Genomic DNA, 11,138 nt, shown 5'->3' with positions numbered 1-11,138 from the left:
TATGTGTATACTTGCATATTTTTATTGTGTGCGGGCAGTGCATTTTAGTTTTTTATTTATTCTACTTATTTCTGTTTTATCTTTTTGTGCAGCACTTTGGAAACCTTGTGTTTGTTAAAATCGTGCTATATAAATAAAGTGGATTGGATTGGATTGGATATGATAATCCTGTAAAATATGATGCATTAGACTACCCAACAGTAGGCTATGTGAACTAGGTCACATTAGTTCAACCCTGAACATTAAAAAATCCATATGACTTTGTCATTAATGATGATGATATGGGTTATCATCTAATAACAGAACTTTCTGAAAGGGGTCAATCTGCATATACTTAATATTTGATACACTGAGGTGGTGGGCTCTGATACAAGTAAAAGTCCTGCATTCACACAATTGTACTCAAGTAAAATTACAAAAGTATTAGCACCATTAGTAGTGGAGTAAAAATATAAATTAGCAGAAAATGTAAATACATTTAAAAATGTATAGTAGCCTACCTGAGTAAATGCACTAAGGTAGTGCACCACTGCTAATTTATGTTGATGTACACACCACAACAGCTAACAATTTCAAATTCTGCACTTTTATTTTGAAGACGGAATCAGTATTGTTCCGGATTCGCTCCGGCTTGTCTGTGTGCACTTTACGTGTTTCCGGGTAGGAGCCTCGCCTGACAGCCCCACTCAGACCTGTCAGACCGCTCTCATCAGCTGGATGGTCTCAGAGGATCCAAAACGCTCCAGGCCTCTTCGTTGTTCAGTTGTCAGGCTTAATCACTGTTGTTGATACCAGTGTTGTAAAGTTTAAAACGAAAGGTGAGTGTGATGAATCCAGTTTGTAAACCAATGATGAAAACGGCAATCAAGACCAAGATGTGAAACTATAGTCCTCAGAAGTTTGGAGTCCATTGTTTGGATTTAAAAATAGACTTGAGCCATGCAGGCAGTCCAGGCGACACTATTTTATTAAGGGTTACAATTTCCTGACCAAACCATATCATACAGTGTGAATGAAGTACAGCCCCAGTCTATAGTTAGCATTCTTAAAATAGCAGCCAAATGGAAAGTAACTAGTAGGCAAATGCTTTTACTATAGCCTAATTGAGCCGGCCTATGTTTTTTGTAGCCTAGCAGCAGTTGTACCTGTTTTAAGCATATGTAAAAGGAACGTTAGCTTTTGAAAAAACAAAAATCACAATGTACAGTGATGCTGTAACAACATACATTTTAAAGATATACATTCATTTTGCTTGTCTCTCATAAAGCTGTTGATCTGACCGAGAGCAGAGCATCACAATGTCCTCATGTTGCTCAGTTGCTACTGCTTAATTACAGTAAAGGCCTTCAATCATATATTACACGCATGCACAATGTATCTATCTACACATTGCTTCTTTCACTGACAAACATTTTTTTGGAACATTTCACTTTGCACTGCAAAGTGAAATGTTCCTGTTTAAATTCAGCACAACTGTGGTTATTTGTCTGAATTATACAGAGATATATTTTTGTTGCATAATCTGTGTTGTCAAGTCAACTAATCACTTAACCAAACAACTCAGTCACAGATACAAAGGTGATTAGTAAATGTTCATATTTACAGAAGACCAATTTATCTATTTTCACTGATTTTTACTGTTTCAGGACAAAATTTGGTTCCTTTGTGCCTGGGTTGGCTCAGTGGGTAGAGCAGGCGCACATATACTGAGAGGTTTATGCCTCGACGCAGAGGTCCAGGGTTCAAATCCGACCTGTGACAATTTCCTGCATGTCTTCCCCCTCTCTCTCCCCTTTCTGACCTAGCTGCCCTGTCAAAATTAAAGGTGGAAAAACTCCCAAAAAATAATCCTTAAAAAAAAAAATATATATATATATATATATATATTTGGTTCCTTTGATTATCTTATAACTAAGAAACATATTACAAAATTGACTTTATATTTTTATGGGGACTTTTATGGATCCACAGATCATGCATTGAGAGATACTGCCATAATAATGCACTTTGAATTAAGTCATTCTGTGCCATCTTAAAATTAAGACGCTCTTGAGCACTGGTATTTACATTTTTATGCTTTCCTAACCTTTTACTCATCGACAATATGGATTTTACTTAAAAATAGAGGAAAGGTGGGAGTGAAATTGGTTTTTCAGGGGTATATACAGCCGAGGAGGTGTAGAGACAGTCCCTCTAAGCGATGGTAAATTCAATTTCATCCATTTCATCCTCTGTGTCCTCCATGTCCTCCATGTTCTCCGCTGCTCTTTCAGCCCTCGCTCTCTCACTGGCCGGGATGTAGTTGTCCTCAATGAAACCGTCATCATCTTCCTCGCTCACAGGAGGGAGGCAGTGAGGGTTAATTCCACGGCCCCTGTGCATGGCAAATTCCCCCTCCAGGCCTGGAAGCAGTGATAGAAACACGAGAGTTGTACTGCATTAAAATCATTTAAAGGTAAGTCCTATTTATAAGTGACAATGGGGTTGGTGTTTAGAAAAAAGATTGAAAGCTGTAATGTCACATTGATGTAGGCTACAGCCTGACAGCCAGCTTCTTTAACAGTGACTAATGAACTGGTGTTGTCAGACGAAGTTTGACAGAAATTTTACTCCCAAATGAGCTTTTAATGATGAGTGTTTTTATTACTGCACAAGCAGAGAGTGGGGCTTAAAGGAAAAAAATTCCATCTTATTGAAATGTTTTCATAAGCTTTTGACCATGATAGATTGTAGTTTTTTTTCTTACAAACACACACTGTACCGTATAAAGCACAAGCCACATTGTGTAAAAAAAAAAAAGTGTTACATGTATAATGAGCATGATTATTGTTGTTGATGTTAGCCAAACCCTTGCTGAAATTGTTTGGTGTTTAACATTTTTTTTTGACCACCTGTGAGCAGCACAATAAGGTGTAAATGTGACATTGACAACAGCTCTTAAAGTTGTAAAGACAAAAACAGTTGCTTATTCACACACCCAGCAACGTGATATCATGACTTTGCATAAACATACACCCCACTTTTATCTGTACGTATTTTGAGCTATCCGCGTGTATGTCTACTCTCTATACAGCGGACAGCAGTCTGCAATGTCACAGCGTAAACATACACGCCACGTGACACTTTCTAAAGCCACGTGGCGTGTTATCATGAGGCTACGTGTTATCGCGAGGCTACGGTTTAGGGTTTAGGAACGTCACACGCGGGTTGGGTTTAGGAAAAGAAGAACTGGTTGGGTTTTGGAAAACAACAAACGTGGAAAGGAAACATTATACGTGGGACACAAGGTCACACGCACGACGCAATCCCTGCTCTCCTGGGTGAAAGTCCTGTGTTTTACCCATCCTCCACCCCAACCAACCTGCCTATGCGGATTTTCGCCCTTTCATACTACTCGCAATGGCGTCAATTCACATGCAATCGCAAGGTAATGTAAGTCAATGGAGGCCAAACGGCGTTGATAAACACGCTAAAAAGCGAGTATGCATCTTGATAACACGGCAATAATGGCATACGAATTGGCGTGTCATACAACGCCATTTCATGAGATCAGTCTGTACCCAGCTTTGTCTGGCTACCATTTGGTGTTGGGCAGGTAGCGTCAGTTTATCAGAACTTTTTTCACGGAAAACAGCAAGCGGTAAAACTTAAACAGTGAGCTGAAAGACTTTGAAAATCCTCCATGAGGCTTAGCTTTTTTTATTTATATTTTTCTGCATTCCAATATTTATTTCAGACTTAAATGTAAAAGCTTTTGTGAACTAGGAGGACGTTAAATAGTAAAACAAAAGTATCACAGTTTGTTCTTGCTGAACACTAACAAGCTGTAGTGTCAAATATAGCAGCATTTCTACCTACTGCACAAAGACAAATGAAGGTTTGCTATATTATGGTATGTTTTATGGGTAAAAACAACAGACCTGAAGGGTGACACTGGCTGACGTTGTCTGTCTCTCTCAGCCGTGTGTGCCTGTAGCTGGCCAGGTAACGCCGGACCACCTGGCATTTAGCCAGAAGGGCAATGAGAATGGAGATGGAGATGGCTGTGACTAGGACGGCCACCAGGAACTCCCAGTTGTGAGATTTATATTTGTCTGTCTGGCTATCGAATGTGTCTGCAAGAGAGGAAAATTAATCACATCCTTGTCATTGTGGAAAACCCCTAAATAACCAAATCTCAGCTCAGTCCACCTCAAACCAAATGAACCAAACATTTAATCATCTATCACTTGTTTTAAGATGGTTGTCTATGCCAAAAAATATCAATAATCTGATTAAAACTAAATCTGGCAAGAGTCCATGTACATTTTTCTGAGGATAAAAAAGTTACTACTGTTGTAACTGAATTCTTACGATTTTGTGTTGCTGTTGGTGTAGCTGTAGAGAGCATGCCAATTGTTGGTTCCATCTGGCTGTTTGTGCAGTCTCTTTTAGGGACTGGCTTCTCCTGTGTGGCTCAATTTGCTTCTTGTTGGATGCTCTTGCTTTGGGGCACCCTCAACTCTAGCATGAATTAATGGATCATGGGTGCATATCACACATATGTCAATCAAGGAACAGATTTTTTTGGTCTGCTAATTGAGAGCCTCTTAACTGTAGCTGGAAAAAGGTTTTTAATTCCTTCACCAAACGATGTTCAGCAGGTGCAAAATAAATGGGATCAAAGGGAAATGTTGCAGGGTAGGCATTTCCCCAGATGAGGGAGGTAGTTGTCTGGAAGATAACTGTTGATCAGAAGGGAGTTAAACCTTCAAAGCTCCACTAGGTGGCAAGGTTGAGTGACGGGACTCCTCGGTTCAGTAACAAGTAAAATATGGTGGCAGCATTATCATCCTATGAGTTGAAATGAAGCCAGTGTCCTCTTGCTGCAGTCAAATGAGGCTTTAAAGAAAGTGTGAGAGAGAAATATTAAATCAGTATGAATCACACACACTTGCCTACAAAGGCATCTTGCAAAAAGATTAAGAAACAGCTTTTTCAGTTGCATAGAATATCAGTAAACTACAGTGCCCTCCATTGTGGCTTTGAATTCTTTTGGACTCTTTGTGCCAGCAAATGCATACTTTATAAGTGAACCACACACAAAAAACATGAAAAATCAAATGACCTAAATATTTCACTTAGTATGTATGAAGAGTGAGAGTGTCATCATAAAAAGGAGACGCTGCCTGGATCCTCTAAATCCAGAAGTCATAATTGAGTACGAGCTTTCAGGAACTCAGGAGGATATCATCCACAACAGGAAAAGTCTGTCGCAAACAGGAAGTCCCACATACTGCAGGACCTTCCTCCGTAGGTCTAGCTGACACAAAACACTGGTAAAAGCATTAATATGTGTGTGTGTGTGTGTGTGTGTGTGTGTGTGTGTGTGTGTGTGTGTGTGTGTGTGTGTGTGTGTGTGTGTGTGTGTGTGTGAAAGAATCTGACTATGCATCCTTCACAGCTTCCTACAATACAGGAGACACATACGTAATTATTCTCAAAGGCCAGTAACAGCCTACTGCACATTATTTGTTTAAAACAACAAACATGACACATTGCCAACATATAAAGGCCATGCAGATGGGAAGTGCCATCAAATATGACCAACATTAGGGTTTGAAGAAAAAAAATTGACATTTTGGGAAATACACTTACTCACTTTTTTTGGCAGAGCTTTAGATGAAAAGACTATTCTAAACTGGAGCCAGCAGCCAGTTAGCATAGGTTAGCACAAAGACTGGAAACAGGGGGAAACAGCTATCCTGGCTCTGTTGAAAGACAACAAAACTCCCCTACCAGCACCTGTAAAGCTCACTAATTAACTTGTTATATCGTGTTCGTTCAATCCATACAAAGCCCAAAGTCTCTGTTGGTGGCCTGGCAACGGCTCCCGTTCTTTAGCAGGAAAACGTAACCCTCTCCTTCATTTCATGTTGTTTATGGAGGAGAACCAGGAAATGAGTAGGGGGAAATGCCACGCTACCAAGCCACAGCTGAACTGCGTGCATCACCGCAACGTGTAGTTAAATTTTTTGAGAGGTGCGCGTCAGGATCTGGCGTAGGGTCCGGCGTAGGGTCCGTGTCTCCACATACTTACGTACGTAGCCACAGCGTAGATTTAATGCAGAAGCATAAATCACGCTTAACCCTCCATAAAACGGTGATTTGTCATTTTTACACTTGGTTTTTGTACGGCTTAATCAAACAAGATATAACATGCTGAACAGTGAGCTTTAGAGTTGGTGCTGGTACCTTTGGACAGAGCCAGGCTAGCTGGATCCCCCTGTTTCCAGTGTTTGTGCTAAGCTAAGCTAACCTGCTGCTGGCTGTAGCTTTATTTGTACTTTACAGCCACGACAGTGGGGTTGATCTTCTTATGCAACTCTCCGCAAGACAGTGAATAAGCATATTTCTCATAATGTCGAACTATATAGTGGCTTTGGTTTGAAATAGAGAGGATATTTGTGTAAAGCTATTTGCAAATTTGCCAGATATTTGCATGCATGAGTCTACAGGTTGGCTGCCTGTGTTTTCTACAGAGCTGTGAGGATGCAGTCAGACAGGTTTTGTTCTCACACTGTATATGCCATCCACTCTGCACTTACTGTAGTTTGTGTTTAACGTTTAAGCACCTGTATTTTTTATGTTTTTGACCTGTATTGTTTACATTAAGATGTTCTAGGTCATGTTTTTTTTACTAGATTGTTGCTCCTGCCTCTCCTTTCATTGATCATTTTCTAGTGTTTGTATCATGTTACGACAAAAACATTTTATATTTTCTAGATGTTGGTTGTTTTTAAAAGTAAACATTTTAAAGCAAACCCATTCTAAATAATACACCCAATAAAAGGCCATTTGTTAGCTGTCCATTTGGTAGGACTATGCATGTGTCTTGCTTTGGTTTGCACATTTGCCAAGATTGTTGGCAATGAACAGAAGCAGTAAAGGCAGAACTGATTAAGGTATGGCTTGTGGGGGCACAAATCTGTGTTAAAGGAATATTTCAAAATTGTTGGAAATATGCTTGCCCACTTTCTTGCTTTGAGTTTGATGATAACATTGATGCCCCTGTTATGTCTGTATACTACATATGAAGCTACAGCCAGAGACGGTTAGCGTAGCTTAGCGGAAAGGGGTGAAAACTGCTATCCTGGCTCGGTCCAAAGGTAACAAATTCTGCCAGCCAGCACCTTTAAAGTTCACTAATTAACACAATATAAATTGTTTGTTTAATCCCCCATCTTGAAAACAAGTTATTTAAAATCCATATTTTCTTCCTTCTCCAAAATTACATTCTGTTGCAGTCCAGATTAAGATTTGTGTGTCTCTTTGTCTTTCTTGGCTTGAGGTGATTTTTCACAGCAAGAGGGATCCGGCTGCTAAGCACCAGCCATTAGGCCTCTTCCCCTTCGTCTCCTAAAGCTATTCTCTTCAGCAGTGTTGGCTGTAAACACACCAACAGGGCTGCCTTTATCTCTTCCTGTTCTGTCCTTACACAGGCAAAGCACAACAAAATATACACACCAAGCAGCACAGGACCGGGAGTTATTGGAGAGAAGCTTGGGAGCGAGAAATCTTGTGTGTGAGATATAGTAGTGTTTTTGAGCTCTACTGTGCACCTCTGTTAGTGTTTGTATGTGAACATGCATGTTTAACAGGCTACATTTGCATCTTTGTATGCAGTAGTCTATGTTGGAATATCATTCTCAAAGGGAGGAGTCAGTTTTTCTTAGTCATTCTTTGTTTCAGTGCCCCAAATTGTAAGTGTAGTGTCAGTTTATAGACACTAATGATGGCCAGAGGGTGCACAATGTTCTTTCTGTCATCAAACTGAATTAAACATCAAAATTAGATTCTGCTCATGGAGTGCGAACACATTGCTTTGAACAGACAAATTAACTGTAAGCAATTTGATGGTTTGAAATGTGAGTATGCTGGTTAAGATGTAAACTCATGCAGTAGTGAAAAATAAGTACATTTACTTAAGTTCCAACTGAACTTCAGTACAATTTTGAGGTACTTGTACCTTACCTGAATACTCCATGCAGTTATACTATACTTATATTTCATTACATTTCTGAGGTAAATACTGTACTTTTTACTCCACTACATTTATTTGACAACTATAGTTATTGGCTTGGGGCCCCTTGTCAAGTTTCAGAGGTCTGAGTTGTTAGCAGTTTCACCAATAACAGATTTTCCCTATAAACCTCTCAGGTGGTTTGAGGGCCAAAGGGTCCAATATTTCACCCAAAAAGTACCAAAAACTAATTTGTGTAGCCGAGTATTCTCGTTCTCCCATTAATCATTGGACCCCAGGAAGAATAGTCTTCACTACGTTGATGACAAAGGGGATCCATATAAACAATAAACAATCATCTCCTAACCCCTCACATTTCTTGAGACCCGACCCTTGGTCAACAATAATCTACAGAACTGTATATAATGTAGTTTAAAAAAAAAAAGGTTCCACCTCGACCAGATACAGCAGTAAAATGCATTGATGGATCAGTATTAACAATCTAATAATGTCATACATAATAATATATCAGTCAAAAGTATCATAACTGTTGATACTTTACATTTGACTGATAATACTTATGTACTTTCACTTAAAGAGATTTTTTGCTGATTTAAATCCAGCTCTGTATCAGGGCAGTGTGGCAGTGTGTTGAACGGTGCAGCAGAGGTCTGTCGAGATCCGCCGGATCATTTTGCGTCATCTTGCGGATCTCGGCAGACATCCATTGCACTGGCGTAACAGAGGGAAGCCAAACACCGTTCATCCAAACAAACTGACCACACAAAGGTGACACAGAGCTGGTTTCAAATTGGCAAAGTATCCCTTTAAGTAAAATGATTTTGAAGTTTAACTTGCAATGGAGTATTGTACATGGTTGTATCATAACTTTTACTTAAAGTGCTCATATTATACTTATTTTCAGATTCGTTATTGTATTTAGAGGTTATATCAGAATAGGTTTACATGGTTTTATTTAAAAAAAAAAAAACTTCACATTTTTGTTGTACTGCACATTGCTGCAGCTCCTCTTTTCACCCTGTGTGTTGAGCTCTCTGTTTTAGCTACAAAGTGAGGCATCACACTTCTATTCCATCTTTGTTGGAAGTCGCACATGCGCAGTAGCTAGGTAAGGACTACTAGCAGAGTATGAGGGCGTGCCACTCTAGCAGCTAGGTGAGCATTATAACCTGTGTTACAAAGTGACACATGTTTGTCATGGAAGTAAAGGCTGGACTACAATAGAGCTGTTTGGAGCAGTTTGTAAACAGTGTTTTCTGTTGGAGATGGTAAGTGGCTTTGGGGTGGACTTTGGGCTTTTTCACTTTGTAAACCTATAACGTGCACAAAAAAAGATACATAACACAATAAAGGAAAGGAAAAAGCCAAAAAGCATAATATGAGCACTTTAAGTGAAACATCTGAGCTCCTCTTCCACCTATGAACTAATGTAACAAAATGGAATTACATATTTTTCTATAGTGCATTTTGAAAACTGCTCACACAAAATGCATTGGCTTCATAAAATAAATCGCAATTGACTAAGCAAACAACTCTCTCTCTGGCTAAAATAGTCATAGATATTCATACACCAAAAACAAAGAGCCGTCCTTCTGTTGACCCTAGACCCAACCACCCACTGGGCAACATGCAACAAGCCTCCCTCTCTTATCCCACTGCCAAGATCTGTATTTCTGTCTTGCTTTGAAAATGTGTGGAGGAGTCAGGCTGTGCCATTGTTTGTCAAATATAATGGCACAAGGTCTGATTCAGTGCAGTGTAGCGAGTTAAAAACCAGCTGGCGGAGTCATTGTCTATGAGCTTGATTATTTAACTCACACACTGTAAATCCAGCTTACATAGTCTGTGTGAAATATGTTGGTATGAAAACTACACCTGAATAATGATTAAAGTTATAATAGTTAAGTGAAGTGTCTTCAAATGTCATGTTTGGGTTTTGCCTTTCAGCCCTGGCATAATGTGTCAACAGAGGGGCCACAGGGACACAATGAGTAAAAGCCAACCTCAGTAACAATAAACTAATCAAACAACACACTACATAACCTGCATGATGACAACAAATTATGATATTTGATAATTAAAGATAACTTTAGCTCCAGGCTCCTTTAAAGATCTGAATGTGTGCTTCTTAGAGAGTGAAAAGATACAGCACAAATCTAGTTAAAGTGTGCTGCTAATGGTAAGTTAATGTTTTGGGTGAAACAATGGCCAAGATGCAAAAGGTGCAGGTAAAGGTTAGGCTGAAATGTAAACACACTTTGGATATGTGTGTTTTTAGTATCGAGAAAGAACAGCCTTCATAAACTGCTACAGAACTGAATAACTGCAGTATATAACAATTCATACAATGATTGATATTGTTGTGGTGCTCCGAATTATGAATATCAATGTTTTCAAATAAGTCAGTCAAGTACATTTTACTGGAAATGCCTTCTTCAGTCTGTCCTCATTTTTGGTCAAAACCCGAAGTTACCATATGAATATATCTGAGAATTTATATTTTTTGGGGCATTTTCAAAGCACATCTTTTAGCACATTGTGACATTCTAGTACATTATTTGACAATTATTACATTACCGGTATACAAGATAAGCTATAACCTAACAAGCAAGTCAAGACAGTCATGTGATCTTTACATAGTGCAACACAGTCTGTAGATCAAAGCTCACACTTTTCGAAGACCAGCTGTTAATTTCTAGTCTTACCTGGTCACCTGACTGTGTAGTTTCCACAAGCTTCAGCGAGTTCACCTGCTGTCTGTACGCTCTCAAATTTCACATCAGTCTTAACTACATTTTGTTTAGTTTTTTCTGTAAAAAGGAGAAATGTTGTGCAAAGGTTGAACGAGGTGTACTCTGCAGCTGCTTCCCAGAAGGACAAGTTAATGAGTAACTGTGTTACTAAGGTGTGCTCCATCCCGCCTACCATTGCGCCTCTCTGTCCAATGGCACAGCAGACCAGGTCAGAGCCTATGCTGTCACTCAGCAGTGCCAAACCAGGAAGAGGTAAATTTGACTTATGAGCAATATGTCCTATTTTAAATGGTATACTACCAGGGTGCATTCATAGTGAAACTGTAACACTAACAGTCAAACTTGCTTTTTTTGCAAATAGA

The 11,138-nt window shown here is 39.3% G+C and overlaps 1 protein-coding gene across 2 annotated transcripts; it reads right to left on the bottom strand.

The window, feature by feature from the left end:
- Positions 1 to 2,087: 2,087 nt before the first annotated feature.
- c11h1orf210 (chromosome 11 C1orf210 homolog) lies at positions 2,088 to 10,928 on the bottom strand. 2 transcript variants are annotated; one of them, XM_031283963.2, is made up of 4 exons: positions 10,729 to 10,928; positions 4,354 to 4,881; positions 3,921 to 4,115; positions 2,088 to 2,402 (listed from the first exon to the last, which is right to left on the bottom strand). In XM_031283963.2, the coding sequence occupies exons 2-4, from the start codon at positions 4,406 to 4,408 to the stop codon at positions 2,194 to 2,196; spliced, it is 459 nt and encodes a 152-aa protein (XP_031139823.1). In that variant the 5' UTR covers positions 4,409 to 4,881; positions 10,729 to 10,928; the 3' UTR covers positions 2,088 to 2,193. The 2 variants fall into 2 exon arrangements, with proteins under 2 accessions (XP_031139823.1, XP_031139824.1); XM_031283964.2 differs by lacking the exon at positions 10,729 to 10,928 and adding an exon at positions 7,275 to 7,296.
- Between the last annotated feature and the right edge of the window lie 210 nt (positions 10,929 to 11,138).

This window comes from Sander lucioperca, chromosome 11 (genome assembly GCF_008315115.2).
Source record: "Sander lucioperca isolate FBNREF2018 chromosome 11, SLUC_FBN_1.2, whole genome shotgun sequence".
Taxonomy (NCBI): domain Eukaryota; kingdom Metazoa; phylum Chordata; class Actinopteri; order Perciformes; family Percidae; genus Sander; species Sander lucioperca.
This window is presented reverse-complemented; position numbering and strand designations above follow the sequence as displayed.